Raw genomic sequence first — 21,352 nt, forward strand, 5'->3', positions numbered from 1 at the left:
TTTTATGGGTTCTTTTTTACAGTGTTCACTATGCACTAAAAACTATTTTACCTTTATTTAGGTCAGTACGATTACGTTACCAAATTTACATAGTTCTTATGATTCTATACTTAATTATTATTTTTTTCTTCCATATTCTGAGGACCACTGCCGTTTTAGATTTGTAACTACAAACACCTGTCTTTTGTGGGGTGATCTGTATTTTTTTTTTTATATACCATTTGGGTTTTTTGAAGGCAAAAAAAAAAAAGAAAAAAGAAAAAAGAAAATGTTGATTAGACCATTCAGATTTTTTTCCTAAAACAAAATGTAAATATAGTTTCGTTTTTTCAGACACAGCGTTACCATTTGTTTTTAACCACTTCCCATCTGGGCCATTTGCCCCCTTCCTGACCAGGCCTAATTTTGCAAAACGGACATATCTCACTTTATGTGGTAATAACTTTGGAACGCCTTTATTTATCCAAGTCATTCAGAGATTGTTTTCTCGTGACACATTGTACTTCATGATAGTCATAAATTTGAGTCAAAATATTTCACCTTTATTTATGAAAACATCTCAAATTTACCCAAAAAATTAGAAAAATTCGCAATTTTCTAAATTTCAATTTCTCTGCTTTTAAAACAGAAAGTGATACCTCATAAAATATTTATTATTTAACATTCCCCATATGTCTACTTTATGTTGGCATCATTTTGGAAATGTCATTTTATTTTTTTAGGACGTTAGACGGCTTAGAAGTTTAGAAGAAATTCTTCAAATTTTTAAGAAAATTGCCAAAACCCACTTTATAAGGACCAGTTCAGGTCTGAAGTCACTTTGTAGGGCCTACATAGTGGATACCCCCATAAATGACCCCATTGTAGAAACTACACCCCTCAAGGTATTCAAAACCGATTTTACAAACTTTGTTAACCCTTTATGCGTTCCACAAGAATTAAAGGAAAATGGAGATCAAATTTTTAAATGTCACTTTTTTGGCAGATTTTCCATTTTAATCCAATTTTTTCTTTAACACATCGATGGTTAACAGCCAAACAAAACTCAATATTTATTACCCAGATTCTGCGGTTTACAGAAACACCCCACATGTGGTCATAAACTGCTGTATGGGCACACGGCAGGGCGCAGAAGAAAAGGAACTCCACATGGTTTTTAGATGCCATGTCCCATTTGAAGCCCCCTGATGCACCCTTACAGTAGAAACTCCCAAGAAGTGACCCCATTTTGGAAATTAGGGGATAAGGTGCCAGTTTTATTAGTACTATTTTTGGGTACATATGATTTTTTGATCATTCATTATAACACTTTATGGGGCAAGGTGACCAAAAAATTGGTTGTTTTAGCACAGTTTCTATTTATTTATTTTTACAGCGTTCACCTGAGGGGTTAAGTCAAGTGACATTTTTATAGAGCAGATTGTTACGGACGTAGCGATACCTAATATGTATACTTTTTCTCATTTCTTAAAGTTTTACACAATAATAGCATTTTTGAAACAAAAAAAATTATGTTTTAATGTGTCCATGTTCTGATAGCTATAGTTTTTTTTATTTTTTGAGAGATTTTCTTATGTAGGGGCTCATTTTTTGCGGGATGAGGTGACTGTTTTATTGGTACCATTTTGTGGGACATAAGCGTTTTCGATCACTTGATGTTGCACCTTTTGTGATGCAAGGTGACAAAAATTGCTTGTTTTGACAGTTTTCTTTTTTTTTTTTTTTTACGGTGTTCATCTGAGGGGTTAGCTCATGTGATATTTTTATAGAGCTAGTTTTTACGGACGCGGCAATACCTAATATGTATACTTTTTTTATTTGTTTCACTTTAACACAATAATAGCATTTTTGAAACCAAAAAATGATGTTTTAGTGTCTCCATGTTCTAAGAGCTATATTTTTTTTATTTTTTTGAGAGATTTTCTTATGTTGGGGCTCATTTTTTGCGGGATGAGGTGACGGTTTTATTGGTACCATTTTGTGGGACATACGCATTTTTGATCACTTGGTGTTGCACCTTTTGTGATGCAAGGTGACAAAAATTGCTTGTTTTGACAGTTTTCTTTTTTCTTTTTTTTTACGGTGTTCACCCGAGGGGTTAGCTCATGTGATATTTTTATAGAGCTGGTTTATACGGACGCGGCAATACCAAATATGTCTATTTTATTTTTTCTATTTTTATTTATTTTTTTATTCCTTACTTGGGGACCTTTTTTTTTTTTTACATGTGAAACTTTTTTTTATTTTATTTTTTTCAACCCTTTATTTTTTTTTTTTTTATTTTACACTTTTCGTCCCCCATAAGGTCATACAAGACCTCTGGGGGACATTTGCTTCACTTTTTCTTTTTTTTTTTTCACTGTTGATTTCTCCTGTAACTGGGGCTGACATAGTCGCCCCAGTTACAGAAGAAATGCACCCCCCAGAGAGGCTGTACAGCGTGATTCTGCGCTGTACAGCCTCAGAGCAGGGCTGATCGAGGTCTCTGTAAGACCTCACACAGCTCCTGCACGCTCCGGTCCCGGCGATCACATGAGCTCGGTGAGCGCTGTGTCTGCAGCGATCCGGAAGGCAGGGACACCTGGGAACTGTCCCTGCCTTATCTCTGGGTTGCCCTGCTGTCACTGACAGCGGGCAACCCGATCAGCAGCTGCACGATTAGCGTGCAGCTGCTATTTCTGAAAGGACGTTTTAAAACGTGCTTTCAGAAATAGAGGTCCACCCATAGGACGTTTATATCCTATGGGCGGACTTAAAGTGTTTAAAGACTCTGCCAGTGAGTATTTGCTGTGTACAACCGCAGGCACCCATCAGCTATAGTTCCTGTCCAGCTCCGGAGACATACAGTACATGTACTGTGGATGTCGGCAAATGAGAACTGCTAGATTGGTGGGGATCTGACTGCTGGGACCCCCACCAACTGAAATTTACAAAAAATGGTGCACTACACTGGTAAATGCAATTGACAATATATTGCTAAACCTTCACACTGATATTAAAATGAGACTTTGCCAATATATTCTTATATCGAGAACATACCTGAGCCCGAGCACCCAGTCAAGGTATCTCAAAGTGGCACGGGACCTAACGCTAACCTACCTGTGCCATATGGGCAATTACAGGGACATAAGGTCCAACACACAGCGAACAAATTCCAGTTACCTCCAGCGTGAAATCATTTGCTCCCCCAGTTAGAAATGCAGCATATGGGGTTTTGAGCATTTTCTGCCTTCTAAGACCACTTTATTCTGTATGTACATGCACGGCTGGTGGTGTGGCAACTCCAGGTTTGAATGTGCCTTGATTTTGATTAGTTGCACATGTGCGGCCTGCGTCACATGAGTCAGTGATAGGTAGGAAACACAGCCTCCTCACTCCTCCCATTGTATGTGTGATTTCACGCTGGAGGTTACTGGGGGTTAGTTGCCTGTTGGACTCTATGCCCCTATCAATAGTTGGCCATATGGCAAAGGTAGGTTAGCGTCAGGTCCCGTACCACTTTGAGAGACCTTGATGGGGTGCGCGGGCTCAGGTATGTTCTTGATATAGGAATATATTGGCGAAAGTATCATTTTAATATCAGTGTGAGGGTTCAGCCATATATTTGACTATTGCATTTACCAGTGTAGTGAACCATTTTTTGTAAATTTCTGTTTTATATCACATCCACACATTTGGCTATCCTGTGTAGGATGTCTTTGTGGTACATGTGGTCTGCTGCGGGCATCCTCCATTATATGCATTTTTGTTGGGGATTGCTGTTAGCAACGGACCACATGTGCAGGATTTGATCCCCCAGTTAGAAATGCGCAACAGCATATGGGGTTTTGAGCATTTTCTGCCTTTTAAGACCACTTTATTCTGTTATTCTGACTCCCAACTATCAGAATTGGGTTCCGAGGTACTCAAATCCATCAGCCACAAGATCACAGGTATGAAAACTTTGGATGGAGTGACTTTCCAATTCAAAGACTACTGCCTGGTTATATTCAGAGGGAACAGGGGGGACACTCTTCACTGATCTAGCTGTAATAACCTATCCAGTGGATAGGTGATAAAGGCGTATTCCGGCCAAAAGCATTTAACAGGAAATGGTTGTAATTATGACAAATACCTTAACCACCTACTAATACATACAGGAAAATTTTCCTTTACAGAAACTATGAATAATAAAAGGTGCCAGACACTTACTTGACAGCAGAAAATACATTATCCCCAGCTGGAGTAATGAGATATCCTTTAACAGCATCATTCGAGCCCAGGAATACAGGCAATTCTTCTGGAGAGTCTCTGGAGTAATAGGGGACAGACATTAAAAGGTACAGGTCAGGGTCATTTCTCTGATAGTGGCCAACATCACCCATGTTAGAAAAAAAAATCATAATTCACATTTTTGAGGGATGCCTGCTATTCTATACAGGAAAGGATGAAAATTACTCTTACCGGTAATATAATTTTCCTTAGCCTCCACAACGGCACTTCCTGGAGGGTAGCCGCCTCTTCCGGGACAGGAAAGCGACGAAGATCAACGTATAAAAGCCCCCTCCCCTTTACCTTCACCAGTTAATAACCTAGAACCCCAAAGTAGATGCATTATTTAATAAGGTTAAGTAACATAACAATACAAATGAAAAAAGGGGTCAACTGCCGACCAAATAAAAAAAAAAAAATGGGTGGGAATTCCCCGTGCCGTTGTGGAGGCTTTGGGCTCTTTCACACCTGCGTTCTTTTCTTCCGGCATAGAGTTCCGTCGTCGGGGCTCTATGCCGGAAGAATCCTGATCAGGATTATCCTAATGCATTCTGAATGGAGATAAATCCGTTCAGGATGCATCAGGATGTCTTCAGTTCCGGACTGGAACGTTTTTTGGCCGGAGAAAATACCGCAGCATGCTGCGCTTTTTGCTCCGGCCAAAAATCCTGAAGACTTGCCGCAAGGCCGGATCCGGAATGAATGCCCATTGAAAGGCATTGATCCGGATCCGGCCTTAAGCTAAACGTCGTTTCGGCGCATTGCCGGATCCGACGTTTAGCTTTTTCTCAATGGTTACCATGGCTGCCGGGACGCTAAAGTCCTGGCAGCCATGGTAAAGTGTAGCGGGGAGCAGCATACTTACCGTCCGTGCGGCTCCCGGGGCGCTCCAGAGTGACGTCAGGGCGCCCCAAGCGCATGGATCACGTGATCGCATGGCACGTCATCCATGCACATGGGGCGCTCTGACGTCATTCTGGAGCGCCCCGGGAGCCGCACGGACTGTAAGTATACCGCTCCCCACTACTACTATGGCAACCAGGACTTTAATAGCGTCCTGGCTGCCACAGTAACACTGAAAGCATTTTGAAGACGGATCAGTCTTCAAATGCTTTCAGTTCACTTGCGTTTTTCCGGATCCGGCGTGTAATTCCGACAAGTGGAGTACACGCCGGATCCGGACAACGCAAGTGTGAAAGAGGCCTTAAGGGCAAATCCAATTACCGGTAAGAGTAATTTTCATATTTTCCCCACGCCTCCACAACAGCACTTCCTGGAGGAATAACAAAGAAATCCACTGCGGCAGATAAAACTTCTGCCAAAAGAAAGATCTCTAGCACATCCAGTTTCTAATGTTTATAAAAAGTTAAAAGGGCTTCTAACTGCAATATTTTACTATGGCAACATTTATTTTTCTTGTTACTTTGGTGTTATTTTTATTTTGTGTACCTGTATAATTAATGCTACTTTTTTTTTGTACCGCCATCTGTAACTACCTATGTACAATATTGATCACCTATAGTGAAACAGATGGTATTTACGATATGATCTTGATGAAAAATTGCAATTAAAATGATTTTATTTATTTTTTATTTTAAAAAGTTTGAAGGGTTTGACCAAGTCGCTGCTCTGCAAATATCTTCAAGAGAGGCAGAGGGCCCCCTCTGCCCAAGAGGCAGCCATAGCTCGCGTAGAATGGGCTTTCAGTCCAGACGGGGGAAGTCATCTCTTTCTCATTGTAACAGAGATGTACAGGACTTAATCCAACATGTTATAGAAGCCTTGCTAGCTGCTCTACCCCGGTTAGCGCCCAGGTACTCAACCAATAACCGATTTGTCCTTCTGAAGTCCTTTGTAATTTCCAGATACTGAAAAACACATCTTCTCGCGTCAAGGTTACTGAATCTCTTTTCCCCTTCAGGAGGTAGCCTGAGGACAGAATAAAAAGGAGAGAAATTTCTTGACGGCAATGAAATTTAGATACCACTTTAGGAAGAAATTCAGGAGAATGTCTTAAAACAACCCTATCTTCCAGTATTGTAAGGTAGGGTAGCTGAATAGAGAAGGCTGAATCTCCCCAACCCTTCTAGCTGTCGTAATTGCTAGTAGACTGTTTTAGGAGTCAAAAGCCTCATGGATAAATCTCCAATGGGTTCAAAGTGAGAATCCGAGAGGACGGAAAGAACTAGATTTAAATCCCATGGAGGGACGGAGGATCTGAAATTTGGGTGTAATCTACTAGCGCCCTTAAAAAAACCTAACTAGGTCTGTTTCAGACAGTTTTTCTCCCAGAAAAGCACTTAATGCTGACACTTGTACCTTTAAGGTGCTTATTTCTAAGACCTCGGTCTAGTCCTGATTGAAGAAAATCTAGAACTAGTCCCAGTCTGGGGGCCTGAACAGGTCCCAGGAAGTCTTGGAAAAGGCTGGACTACAGTCTGTATGTGCGATAGAAGAGATTCTGTCGTCAGAGCTGCAATCAACAAGTCGTTTTAGGTATGGAATCAAGACTCTGATAGATGGAAGAAGCTTGAAATTTCTGCCATAACTTTTGTAAATACCCTTGGGGCAGAGGATAGGCCAAAGGGAAGCACCTGGAATTGGAAATTATTGATCCTCCCCCGAATCCAGACTGCAATTCTTAAATATTTCTGGTAATGTTGATGGATTGTAATGTGGTAATAAGCATCGGAGAGATCTATTGTTGCCATTACCCTGTCTTTGGATATTAGGTCGATTGTGGACCTGATTGTGGGCCATCTTGAACTTTTTGTATCTTACGAATTTGTTTAAATTCTTCAAATGTATTATCAATCAGAATGACTCGTCTGGTTTCTTTCCAAAAAGACTGAAGAATCGAAGCCCCTTTTTTCTTCCTCTGAAGGAACTTTGACTATTGCCTCTTTCTGAAGTAGAACTGCAATTAGCTTGTTTCTCCTTTTTTGACCTTGAATTTTCCAGGTACCCGTCAGGGGGAACATTTGATAGCTCCAGCCTGTATCCTGATGTTATTACAGACAGCACCCCAAGGTGATGCACAAATTTGTACCCAGGCCCGGTTGAATTTTTTTTAAATCTTCCCTAGACTGGACTTCTGGCGTCATTGTGTAGTATTAGGCCGGGAGGATTTATCCAAGAGGAATCCCCTATTCTTGCTTTTTGAAGATTGCCATGAGGATCCCCGATTCTTCTTTTTCTGATCAAATCCAGGACGTCTCTGGGAGCGAAAATTACATCTTTGATGGAAGAGTCTTGATTCAGTAGGGAAGCCCTTTTTCTTATCGGAGACCTTCTCTAGGATATTATCCAGAGTCTTCCCAAATAAACTATCCCTTTCACAAGGGATGGCAAAGTCTATTTTTTTATGCCGCATCTCCATTCCATGATCTTAACCAAATTGCCCTACGAGAGGCATTTGATAAAGCTGCTGTCTTTGCAGATAATTTCACGACATCTGCTGAAGCATCCGCCAGGAATTTGGAAAATTCTTTCACAACCAGAATGGAGGCTAGAATGTCCTCTCAGAGTGTCCGACTGAACATGCTCTTCTAATTGCGTCAGCCATAATGACAGAGTTCTTGCTGTATAAGTAGCTGAGATGCCTGGATGTAACGTAGCCATAGAAGATTCCCAAAACTTCTTAAGCAGGGATTCGCACTTTTCTATCCAAAAGATCCTTAAGGATTCCCAAGTCTTTAGAGAGTAATGCAGACTTTTTAGAAATTTTAGCAACTAGTGCATCTACTCTTGGGGCTTTATCCCAAGAGCTGGAATCCTCCTCTGCAAAGAGATACTTCCCATTGAACATTCTAGATGCAGCCTGTCTCTTTTCTGGATCCTTTCATTTGTTCAAGATTACATTTTTTTTATATTGGAGTGAACCAGGAAGACCAATTTCTTTTTTTCCCCTAGTCTTAGGAACATCTGATCCTGGATGGTCAAAGGTTCTTTCGATTCTTCCAAATTTATTGTCGCCCTGATGTTCTTAAGCAAGCTTTCAGTCTCCTCAATGGAACACAAAGGGCGACCTGAAGAGCCCTCAGATACACTAGAATCCATATCTGAAGAAGCCTTTTGTAATTTTTCATCCAGATCAGATCCCTATTCTTCAGTCACAGAAGGAACCGTTCTGGAGGTGGATGGCTTAGGAGAGACTGCCGCTAGTCTCGTGTCGATAGCTGCCCCAATCTCTTCCTTATTTAAGGATCTCAGACTGTCCACAATTGACAGAGATTCCTCGGCTACCACTCTATTTATACATTTTGGGCAAAGAGATTTTTTCGTGGCAAAGGATATTTTATTTTTCATATTTGACATTTTCTCTTCTGTGACGGTTCTTCAGATGATCTTAGACTATCTCTCCCCTAAAAAAAAAAAAAAGAGGGTGGAGAATCAGAACTTTGGATATTCTCTCTGTTGGTGTCCCGCAAGGCTCTGTCCTAAGACCCCTGCTCTTCTCCATCTACACTTTTGGCCTGGGACAGCTCATAGAGTCCCATGGCTTTCAGTATGACTCCTACGCTGACGACACACAAATCTACCTCTGTGGGCCAGACATCACCACCTTACTATCAAGAATCCCACAATGTCTATCTTCTATATCATACTTCTTCGCCTTTCACTTTCTAAAACTTAACATGGATAAAACAGAATTCATCATCTTTCCCCCCATCTTACTCAACCCCCCCCCCAACAGACCTATCTATCACGATCAATGGCTGCACACTCTCCCCGGTCAACCAAGTCCGCTGCCTTGGAGTGACCTTGGATTCTGCACTCTCCTTCAGACCGCACATCCAAGCCCTTTCCACCACCTGCCGCCTCCAACTCAAAAACATCTGCGAAGATGCTTGTACATGCCCTCATCCTAGACTACTGCAACACTCTCCTCTGTGGCCTTCCATCTAGCACTCTCGCACCCCTCCAATCTATCCTCAACTCTGCTGCCTCTCACCCTATTACTACTCTGCCTCTCCCCTCTGCCAATCCCTTCACTGGCTCCCCATTGTCCAGCGAATTCACTTTCAAAGTACTAACAAATACATACAAGGCCGTCCATAACCTGTCCCCTCCCTACATCTCTGAGCTACTTTCCCGATACACCCCCACACGCACTCTCCGATCCTCACAAGACCGCCTTCTCTCCTCTTCCCACAATTGACTCCAAGATTTCTCCCGTGCATCCCCCACACTCTGGAACTCGCTACCCCAACATATCAGACTCTCACTTACAGTGGAATCCTTCAAAAGAAACATGAAAACCCACCTCTTCAGACAAGCCTACAACCAGTGACCCTGCTGCCTCTATACCGCCATGACAAACTTCACCCGCACCTACTGTGTCCTTCTCCCATACCATGTAGATTATAAGCCCTCCCGGGCAGGGCCCTCTCTCCTTCTGTACCAGTTTGTAACTCGTCTTGTTTATGATTAGTGAAATTGTCTGTATTATGTATGTGCACTGCTTATCATATGTACAGCGCTATGGAATGAATGGCGCTTTAATAATAAAGGAATTTTTTTTTTTTATAGGAGAGCAGTCACCCAGAAGATAAGACATAACACCCTGTGCACATATAGGGTGAATTTGACAAAATTAATGTCTTCAGGGAGGAGGCTTACCAGGCTGGAGGGCTTGGGGGTCTCAGTGGTCTTTTTTGCAGACTCAGTTTCTCCAGGGGCAGATGTTATGGTGCTGTTTCTTCCTTCTTAGCACGCTGCTCTCCGATAGGACGCCGATATTCACTTTAAATATGCCGTCTGAAGACTTCCGGGTAGGCGTGATGACGTCATTCCAGCGCTGCGTTCCAACGGTGGAACGCAGCACGCCGCAGCCGGAAGTAGGATCGGGGCGCTCCCTGCGTGGGAACGCCCCCCCAGCCACCGAATACCCAACACATGGCCCTCTTTTATAGCGGGGAGCCCAGGGCAGCCAGCACACGCCGGACTAACGCCATAGGGGAAGGAGGAGCAGTATCGCAATGCTCCAGGATCCTTTCCCCTGCAGAAGCCCTCTGGAAAAACCGGGACAACTTACCAAAGGCCCTGCGCACCGTCAATCTCCACCTGCCTTTTGAGGGATAGGAAAAGAACTGGTGAAGGTAAAGGGGAGGGGGCTTTTTATACGTTGATCTTCGTTGTTTTCATGTCCCGGAAGAGGCGGGTACCCTCCAGAAGTGCCGTTGTGGAGGCGTGTGGTAAAAAAGGGTATACTGACAGATATTAGGTCGAGAAGAAAGAAAAGAACACACTTGTTTGATCACAAATTCAATGGAAGGGGGGGGGGGGGGGGGGGGTCAATGTATATGTTGGGTGCTTTCCCAGTACATGCACCCAATATATACTGTAAATGCAGTTTGAATTCTCCCTAAAGTTTTGAATGAATTGCTGGCAGTCTGCAGTAAGGGTACAGGGGGGAGGTAACCAGTTGGGCGGGGGGTTGTACCTGCACAGACTCACTCTATCCAATCAGTGCTGCCGTTTTCAGACTGTGCAGGTACACACCCCCAACTGGTTACCTCCCCTCTGTACCCTTACTGAAGGCTAATAGCAATTCATTCAAAACTTATAGTGCAAATAATAAAGTAATGGCACAACATACAGTACAGAGATCTCTTGCATCGTCTATTTATCCCCTGTGAAGAGGGGACATCCTCTGCGTCTGGAGGAAAGAACGTTTGTACACAAACATAGAAGAGGATTCTTTATGGTAAGAGCAGTGAGACTATGGAACTCTCTGCCTGAGGAGGTGGGGAGTACAATAAAGGAATTTAAGAGGGGCCTGGATGTATTTCTGGATTGTAATAATATTACAGGCTATAGCTACTAGGGATGTCATTGATCCAGGGAGTTATTTTGATTGCCTGATTGGAGACTGGAAGGAATTATTTTTCCCCTTAAGTGGGGAAAATTGGCTTGTACCTCACAGTTTTTTTTTGCATTTCTCTGGATCAACTTGCAGGATAACAGGTCGAACTAGATGGACAGATGTCTTTTTTTGGCCTTATAAACTATGTTACCAACTATGTTAAAACATAGAGCCATAAGAATAGATGCTCCAGAATTGTTAGTACGTGGGGAATGCATGTAGCTATTAAAATAGGCAGGTCAGGAGTGGTGAAATGTCCTCTTTAAAGCAACCATCCAGTGGTAGGTGCCCTTGAGCTCAGTAGCTGAATTCAGCCTGGACATATAGTCATGGTGACAAAGGTTGCCATATGTCAAGACTCCTGCTTCTCCCCATGAGGTTTAAGGGGGATCGGCTATAAGAAACTGCTACCACAGAAGCAGCACAGACTCCTCTACCATGCGGGTAGAGGGTGGCAATACCAACAACCATTTGCTGGAATGATTAAACCATTAACCAGAATACATACTGGGTACAGGGCAACTTCAGTTTAATGCTACAGCTCACCTGTAATAGCCAATGTGATATTGTGTCTTGCTGTCCCCCACAATGATGGTCTGGAATTCAGGGGGGTCATAGAAGAACCTCCAATGCAGATTGTAATTAATATCTGATGATTTCTTGGTCACTTTGTGTTTGCCAGAAAGAATATCATATGGGCCAACAAGCTGGAGGCCAAGGCTGGATTTCAGGGCATCTTAGAGAACAGAGAAATGCACAGAATTATTATCTATAATGCTGTTCAAGGTGTAAAATACAGAATAATATTTCATAGAGACAAACCCAAATAATATAACCGAATCGTATCCTTAAAAGGGATTCTGTCACAAAGTTTTGCCCTATAGAGCTGCGGACATGCACGGCTAGTTCACCGCTAGCATGTCCGCAATATACCTGTCCTATAGGGCTGTGTGCTTTTAATGTCTTTAAAAAAGGATTTTATAGATATGTAAATGAGTCTTGTATGTGTCCAAGGGGCTGTACTAACCTTCGTGGAGCCCAGCCACGCCTGCCCGTGAAGGAGCCCAGCACCGCCTATGCCCTCCGAATAGATTGCCGTAATCTCGCGATGCGCGAGCTCGCGCATGCGCAGTTCTTTCCCTGAGGCTGATGTCAGCACAGGGAAGGAACACTATACCGGCACTACGCATGCGCGAGCTCGCGAGATTACGGCAATTTATTCGGAGGACATAGGCGGTGCTGGGCTCCTTCACAGGCAGGCGTGGCTGGGCTCCAGGAAGATTAGTACAGCCCCTTGGACACATACAACACTAATTTACATATCTATAAAATCCTTTTTTAAAGACATTAAAAGCACACAGCCCTATAGGACAGATATATTGCGGACATGCTAGCGGCGATCTAGCCGTGCATGTCCACAGCGCTATAGCCCAAAACTTTGTGACAGAATCTCTTTAACCCTTAGGTTTTTTCGTTTTGACTTTTTTTTTGCGGGACAAGTTGTACTTTCTAATGCCACTGTTAATTATGGCATACAATTTAGTGGGAAGCGGAAAAAAATCCAAATGGGGTGGAATTGGAAAAAATTAATAAAATATTCAATCCCTCCACAGTTTTACAGGTTTTGTTGCTATGGTGTTCCCTTTGAGGCAAACCTGACCTGTGCCCTTCATTATCTGGGTCAGTACTATTACAACAATACTACATATGTATAGTTTTTTTTAATGTCTAAATAGTGTAAAAATAAATTACAGTAAAACTTTGAGAACTTTTTTTTTTTTTTACATCACCATATACTAGGGCTGCAGCTAACGATTATTTGAATAATCGATTAGTTGCCGATTAATTTCCACGATTAATCGGGAAAAACGACAAAATTACAAAACAGAGAGGTTTATATGATCTTACTTGAAAAATTATGTTCAAAGGCCATATTAAAACAAATTGTGGACGGCGCAGTTCTGGAGAGGGGGGATCTGTGGACGGCGCAGTTCTGGAGAGGGGGGATCTGTGGACGGCGCAGTTCTGGAGAGGGGGGGGGGATCTGTGGACGGCGCAGTTCTGGAGAGGGGGGGGATCTGTGGACGGCGCAGTTCTGGAGAGGGGGGGGGATCTGTGGACGGCGCAGTTCTGGAGAGGGGGGGGGGATCTGTGGACGGCGCAGTTCTGGAGAGGGGGGGGGGGATCTGTGGACGGCGCAGTTCTGGAGAGGGGGGGGGGGGGGATCTGTGGACGGCGCAGTTCTGGAGAGGGGGGGATCTGTGGACGGCGCAGTTCTGGAGAGGGGGGATCTGTGGACGGCGCAGTTCTGGAGAGGGGGGATCTGTGGACGGCGCAGTTCTGGAGAGGGGGGATCTGTGGACGGCGCAGTTCTGGAGAGGGGGGATCTGTGGACGGCGCAGTTCTGGAGAGGGGGATCTGTGGACGGCGTAGTTATGGAGAGGGGGATCTGTGGACGGCGCAGTTATGGAGAGGGGGATCTGTGGGTGGCGCAGTTATGGAGAGGGGGATCTGTGGGTGGCGCAGTTATGGAGAGGGGGATCTGTGGGTGGCGCAGTTATGGAGAGGGGGATCTGTGGGTGGCGCAGTTATGGAGGGGGATCTGTGGGTGGCGCAGTTATGGAGGGGGGGATATGTGCGTGGCGCAGTTATGGAGGGGGGGATATGTGCACTGTTATGGGCATAACAGTGCACAGATCCCTTTCCACATAACAGTGCACAGATCCCCCTTCCCATAGCAGTGCCATACACAGACCCCCCTCCCCATAGCAGTGCCATAGACAGATCCTCCCCCCTCCCCATAGCAGTGCCATAGACAGATCCTCCCCCCTCCCCATAACAGCCCCGGCCCCGATGCTTATAAGTCGGACTAATCACTGCATCTTTATTTTACCTTTTTACAATGACGCTCCTGTAACAGCCAGGCAGAGCGGACGGCGGTGTAACGTCACTCACTCACGTGACGCACCTGCTCCGCCCACTTCATGAATGAAGGAGGCGGAGCAGGCGTGTCACGTGAGTGAGTGACGTTACGCCGCCGTCCGCTCTGCCTGGCTGTTACAGGAGCGTCATTGTAAAAAGGTAAAATAAAGATGCAGCGACCGCCCGCCCGCATAGCAACGAATCGGTGATTATTCGATAACTGGATTCGTCGACAACGAATCCAGTTATCGAATATAATCGATTACATCGATTAATCGTTGCAGCCCTACCATATACTGACCCCCCATAACTTTTTTTATAGTTATATCTACTGAGCTGTGTGGGGGCTCATTTTTGGTGGGACGATCTGTGGTTTGTATTTTTTTTTTATTCGACAGAAAGGGGTGATTTAGGCTACACGCACACATGAAAAACGGACATGTGATGGACTTTTTTTTTTTAACGCCCATCACACATCTGTTTTAAGACATATGGTAGTCTATGTGGTTATTCACACAGCAGTTTTTTTGATGGTCAATGATAAATGGAGCCTTAAACTTTTATATTTTTTATATATTTAACAGGTTTTTCTTTAGTTGAACTGCTCATTTCTTATGTTGGCAGCTAACTGCAGCTTCAATAACCTGGGTCTATTCAGAGAGACCCAGCGTATTAAAATCAATTACCGTCATCCTTATTGGCCGCAGAGGATGCCGGTAAGAAGCATAGAAGCGCGAGCTTCAAGGTTTTTCACCCTTTAGATGCCGTGATCACACTTGATCATAGCATCTAAAGGCTTTAATGACTGCAACCCTCAGCATTAGCCACAGGTCTCTGCTGTTTTCCCATTACTCCAGTGCCGTACATGTACAGAGATGGTAGAGAAGGGGTTAAAGGGGTTTTTCCATCTGGGAAATGTATGGCATATCCACAGGAAATGCCATAAATGTCCAATAGCAGCACCTGCAGAACGGGACCTGTTGCGCCCAGCTAGGAATGGAGAGGTGGCTGCACATGCACGCAGTGCGCTCATGCCTTCTCCCTTCCTGCTCACTGCTACTATGTCTATGGCAAGCAGAAGAGAGAAGGGAGACACACACCCAGCAGTTCCGCTACTGTTTTTATGGCAATAATCATGCAGTATAAAATTACATCTTTATTCTGGTATTCAGCTATACCAAAGTTATAGAACTTTGTTTTTGTTTGTTTTTTACTTTTTGGGGTGTATAGAACTTTTTGATCACTTTGGAGATCATTTATCAAAGACTAGCCTTGTATGCCGATCTTTGATAGCCTAGAGATTGCGCTTAATTTATGACAATGTGCAGAGATCGTCAAAAACTAGTCACATCCCCTGGCAGTCAGTGAGCCTAGAATGAAGTCTACGCCAGCTGCTCATTTAGAAATTAAAACTGTTGTAAATGAACGAGGGAAATGGCCCCAACCCTCCTTTTGAAAAAAGTGGCAAGGGCAGCATAGAAACACCACCTGTGTTTCTGGCGTACAGAGACATACTATATGCCCTCCAAAGTATGCATTTTTGGGAGGTAGAAAGAACAACAACAACAACAAAAAAAAAAAACACACAGGATGCCCACTAGGCTCTGACTAAAGGCAACTGTTAGACCCCTAGCTGCCAAGGCAAACCTTCAACACCCCTGCAATCAGTGTCTCTAACTAGTTAGATGCTGCTTTCAGCACTGACTGAAACATACGTTTTTAAAGATCTTGAGGCTATTTTTTAAAGAACAAAACATGCCCTTTATTCCATGTACGGTTTAGGGCTTTTCCATTGTAAAGATTACAACATTCCATATTGGTTAAGCTACTTTCACATCTGCGTTTTTGCTAGATCCAGCAGGGATCAGTAAAAACGCTTCAGTCATGATATTACAACCGTCTGCTTTTGTTATGAATGGATCCGGTTGTATTTTCTCTAAAATAGCCATGATGGATTCGTCACTAAAACTAATGTAACTCAATGGGGGACGGATCAGTTTTCTTTCGTATCCGAGAAAACAGATCCAGCACCATTGACTTACATTGTGTTTCATACTGGATCTGTCTTGCTCCGCATCCCAGGATGCACTCAAAAATGCTGCTTGCTGCGCTTTTGTGTGCGTCATGGGAAGGCAATGAAACAGAATGAGTTCTGTTGCACTCCGTTCCCTTCAGTTCAGTTTTGTCCCTATTGACAAAACTGAAGCGGTTTCCTCTGCTATTGAGATCCTATGATGGATTTCATTTTGGACAGCTCCTTTGGAAAATTAAAGGTGGAATCTGATTGGTTGCTACGGGCAACTAAGCCAGTTCTCCTTTGCACCAGTTTGACGAATGACCCCAAATGTCTTTCAGACATTTTTCACAGTTTACATAAAGGCCTTGGAGGGACAGACATGGCTGATAACATAGTAACATGATAGTATAGTAGTAATAACTTATAGTAGCAGCAGGAGGAGTGAAACATTCCATTTACCACTAAAAGTTTACAAATACCAAAAACCAATATATCACTTGTCTTACCGCACGGTTCATCTCGATTGATTTCTGCACAAAATGTCCAGAATCTATAGAAGTCGTCTGGCATAGTAAGCCTGTACACGGACTCCACCTCCTGCCGCAGGCCGGCCGGGACATCTGACGGATCAGAGCGTCTCTTCTTAACATCCTCTGTTACTGTACCACTATTCTGCGGAATAAAGCACATTATAGATCTGTCACCTCTCCTGACAGGTCTGTTCTAGTAAAGTCTAGTATTCTCCATGTAATAAATCTGAAGCATCGTTACCAATAAATACTTTGTACAGCTCCTATTATTCCTCCTAGACATTAAAGGGCATCTGTCAGCAGGTTTGTACCTATGAAACTGCCTGACCTGTTACATGTGCACTTGGCAGCTGAAGGCATCTGTGTTGGTCCATGTTCATATGTACCCACATTGCTGAGAAAAATGATGTTTTAAAGGGATTCTGTCACCTGGATTTTGTGTACAGGACTGAGGACATGGGCTGCTCGATCGCCTCTAGCATGTCCGCAATATCCAGTCCCCATAGCTCTCGGTGCTTTTATTGTGTCAAAAAAACGATCCTCATGGTGTGTGGAAGAATCTTCTTACAATCTCCTCCACAATGCTGGTACTGCACCAAATTCCACAGCACCTGCGCCATGTTTGGTGCAAAGGAAGACTGGCTTGGTTGCCCATAGCAACCAGTCAGATTCCACCTTTCATTTTTTCTGAGCTCCTTTGAAAAATTAAAGGTGGAGTCTTATTGGGTGCTATAGGTAACTAAGGCAACTTTCACACTAGCGGCAGCCTTCTCCAGCGGGTGAACAGCCTGCCGGATCTGGCCTGAGTAAAACTATGACACGTATTTTTATTCCAGCCGCCTCTCAGCATGTTTGCCATGCTGCCGCCAGAACTCCGGGCCGCCCCCATTGTAGTCCATGGGGCCGGAGCGGATCTCTGCACTAGCGGCAGCACGGATCCGGCAGGCTGTTCGCCCGCTGGAGAAGGCTGCCGCTAGTGTGAAAGTAGCCTGAGCCCGGTTTCCTGTGCACCAATTTGATAAATTGGGACCATAGTGTAGCCTAGCTTTATCTATTCTTTTCAAAAGTGTGTCCTATACTGTGATCCCCCTGAGATCAAGTCACTTCTGATGGAAGGACAAGTGGCAGCACGGTGGCTCAGTGGTTAGCAGCGCTGGGGTCTTAGGTTCAAATCCGACCAAGGACAACCTCTCTATGGAGTTTGTATGTTCTCCCCGTGTTTGCGTGGGTTTCCTCTAAGTACTCCGGTTTCCTCCCACACCCCAATGACATACTGATAGGGAACTTAGATTGTGAGTGTGCGTTTACATTTTTCGGTATTGAGATCCGTCATAGGGTCTCAGTACCGGAGAAAACGCTTCCGTTTTGTCCCAATTCATTGTCAATGGGGACAAAACATAACTGCAGAAGGCTCCAAAACGCATTCCATTTGGTTGCGTTCCCATACCGGAGAGCAAGCCACGGTTTTTTTTCCGTCATTGGATGACAGATCCGTCTTGGCAATGTTAAAGATAATACAACCGGATCCGGTCATAACGGATGCAGATGGTCGTATTATCAGTAACGGAAGCGTTTTTGCCGGATGAGGCAAAAAGCGCAAGTGTGAAAGTAGCCTAAAATAGAACTGGCTTAGATGCCTATAACAATTAATCAGATTCCACCTTTCAATTCCCAAAGAAGCTTTGGGAAATAAAAGCTAGAATCTGATTGGTTACTATGAGTAACTAAGCCAGCTCTACTTCATACCAGTTTTGATAAATCTCCCCAGTGAGTGATGAAGTCAGTAAAATAAAGGAGGACTGCCTCAGGTTCTGTTACACGTCACCTCACTGGTAGAGATGAGCGAACTTCTGTTTTAAGTTCGGCGTCTAAAGTTCGGGGGCGGGTTAGCGGAGAATCCCGATCTGGAACCGGATATGGATTCCGACTTCCGTTGTGGTCCGTGGTAGCGGAATCAATAATGGCCGATTATTGATTCCGCTACCACGGACCACAACGGAAGTCGGAATCCATATCCGGTTCCAGATCGGGATTCTCCGCTAACCCGCCCCCGAACTTTAGACGCCGAACTTAAAACAGAAGTTCGCTCATCTCTACTCACTGGCCCTAACCCTCACACGGAACTAGGGTAGATGCCAGCATCAGCCAATCAGATCACTTCTTCCATTTCCTAAACTGCGCTGGACAAAAAAAAAGCGGCAATCTGATTGGCTGCTAGGAGTCCCTATCGCAGTTATTCTACAAGATGACCATGTTTCCTCACACACATCAGTAGGGACACATTTCTTCACAGGCTGCCCCCATGACATCCCGTGCAGCGGGTGGGGAACAACATGTCCCAGCATGTCCTGTCAGTCTCTTCCACGCCATGCTACGGCTGAAGTGAAGTAGCTGTCTCCCCCGCGTCCTCCGTGCCCGGTGCTCTCAGCATCTCCTCACCTGTTGCTCGGCTTGCGGTGCTCTTTTCCCGCCTCCCGCCATGTCAGACTTTTTGCTTGACGCGCCTGTTTTTCGTGACGTCATCACTAGCGTTCTCGCCGCCTCTACTCAGGAGCGAGCACGCACGGCGTCCTAGTATGCGGGCCGCGCGGGCGCCTGGAGGGAGAGAAGGAAGGCTGAGGCTGCTTTCTTAGTGTTCTGTGCGCGGTTCTGAGTTGGTGTAGTATTCAGACCAGTATACAGTGATTCCCTGCGGCTTCTACCTACCACATGTCATTGCCGTGCACGGAGGCGGTGACGACAGTGATTACCACACACCCTTACTAATAGGGCAATGTTGTGCACTCGCCTGCCACTAGAGGGCGATAGAGCGATGCTTATAGGTTGTCACATATGCGCGTTCACATGTGAAGTACCGTAAATACGGTAGAGAGATCTATACACTGTAAGCCATGTAGATTTATCAAAACTGACGTAGCTGCCCATAGCAGCCAATCAGATTTCATTTTTCATGTTTTTTTGACCCGCGCCTGGTTTCGGCTCACAATAGGGGCTCATTTACATGACCGTATGAATGATTCTGCAAAATTGCGGAACGGGTGCGAACCCATTCATTTCAATGGGGCCAGAAAAGATATGCATCCGTTGTTCCGTTCCCCGGCCCCGCAAAAATTATAGTGCATGTCCTTTTTTTGTAGACAAGAATCGGCATTTCTCGCCCATATTCATTTGGGGACACAGGAACCGTGGGTATAGCTATGTCCTCTAGGAGGTCGTTGACACTAGTAAAAGATGTTAGCTCCTCCCTTGGCAGCTATACCCCCTCCAGCCTGGAGAGAGAGCTTCATTCTTTTTTCTAGTGTCAATAGGAGGCAAGACCTCCCTGCTCTGCAGGGAAGCTCCTGAAGATTTTTTATTTTAGTTTCTTATTTTACTCTTCTTCTTTTACAGGTGGGAAACAGCAGACGCCTCGCCTCCCTGTTCTCCCGGGGGAGCACGCCAGCGTTGGTCCGCCACACTGCCTCCTCCCTCCACAAGAAGACAAGGTGGACCAGGGCAGCCTCGCTCCCTGCATCCCGCCAGCCAAGGGGTCACCCGTCCGAGCCGCTCTTCCAGCTTCCTGCCACCAGGGTGCCAGTAGCTAAAGGGGTGACCCTGCTGGACCAGAGGAAGGGTGAAGACGGCTGGACAGGGGAGTAGATGCCTCTCAGGCGGTGGAAAATCTCGCTAAAATCTCCCAATCCACCCTATCTATAGTGGGTCGCTTGGTTGAGAATCCGCCACCTCCGCAAGCTGCGCCTCCATCAGAGGCACCCTCCAGAGCCTCTTGGTTGGGCGACCCCCCCCCCAGGTCACTGCCCTCCGGTGATTCAGTCGGTGCACGGCATTCACACAAACGCTCCAGAGTGGACCATGTTTCTTCCCCTGACGCGTCTCCCTCTCCGCCCCAGGTATTATCACACTCAGGATTCTCTTCTCCTGGGGATGTACTATCCGAAGGAGTGGTTGAGAATTCAGATCTGGATATGGATACGGAGCAGAGATTAAAATAAAAATAACAGCCGTTAGTACATTGCCTTTTTATGGTGCATCGCAAGTTCCAATTGTGAAGTGGGTACTGTTCACATATACAGGTGCGTTTGTTCAAATGGACCGCGCTGCTCCAGAGCAAACAAGAAAGATCCTCCCTTCCAAATCACACAGACTTCCTTGGATATGGGAAAGTATTCAGGTCACTTGGATTCACTTTCCCCTCTCCTTTGTGAACCTCTGTGATAGATCAAGGTTGCCACAAATAGTGAAGCACAGTCACATGGGTTGAACTGCAAAGGTTTTATTGTACTTACAAGATAAAAGAAGGTAACAAGCGGAGTATAAAAATCAATCACTTGACCCAGGTGGGGAAAGTGAATCCAAGGGGCCTGAATACTTTCCCATATCCATGGATACGGAGCAGCCTTCTAAGTTGGCCTCCACCGTGGATAGCCTCATTGCTACTATCCGCGACACATTCCGGGTGCAGGATGATCCTCTCCCCACTGACCAACAAGGGGTGTCCTTCTTCCGTCCCAAACAGGTCTCAAGAGTGTTTCCTCGCCATAATGATTTCTTGGCGGTGGTTTCCAAGGCTTGGGACATGCGCTTTACCACCCCTAAGAAGCTGGATGTTTTATATCCTTTCCCAGTGGATTGTGTGTCCACGTGGGCATCCCCTCCTAAGGTCGACCCGCCAGTGGCACGGCTAGCCAAAAATACGGCTATTCCTGTAGCCGATGGAGCCTCCCTTCAGTCCGCTGAAGATCGTCGGATGGAATTCCTGACAAA

At 45.0% G+C, this 21,352-nt stretch overlaps 1 protein-coding gene across 2 annotated transcripts in view; it reads right to left on the minus strand.

Moving 5' to 3' along the window:
* The window catches only part of LOC122940447 (histone PARylation factor 1), a 42,789-nt gene extending 23,505 nt beyond the window's left edge, over positions 1–19,284 (minus strand). Inside the window, exons 1-4 of one of the 2 annotated variants that reach the window (XM_044297130.1) lie at positions 19,028–19,284; positions 16,565–16,725; positions 11,666–11,855; positions 4,192–4,290 (exon numbers count right to left, since the gene is read on the minus strand). In XM_044297130.1, the coding sequence (XP_044153065.1) occupies positions 4,192–4,290; positions 11,666–11,855; positions 16,565–16,628 (353 nt within the window). In that variant the 5' untranslated portion in view covers positions 16,629–16,725; positions 19,028–19,284. Of the gene's footprint in view, positions 1–4,191; positions 4,291–11,665; positions 11,856–16,564; positions 16,731–19,027 lie in introns of both variants that reach the window. The other variant, XM_044297127.1, reaches the window with a different exon arrangement.
* Positions 19,285–21,352: the final 2,068 nt, after the last annotated feature.

This window comes from Bufo gargarizans, chromosome 1 (assembly GCF_014858855.1).
Source record: "Bufo gargarizans isolate SCDJY-AF-19 chromosome 1, ASM1485885v1, whole genome shotgun sequence".
NCBI classification, from domain to species: Eukaryota; Metazoa; Chordata; class Amphibia; order Anura; family Bufonidae; genus Bufo; species Bufo gargarizans.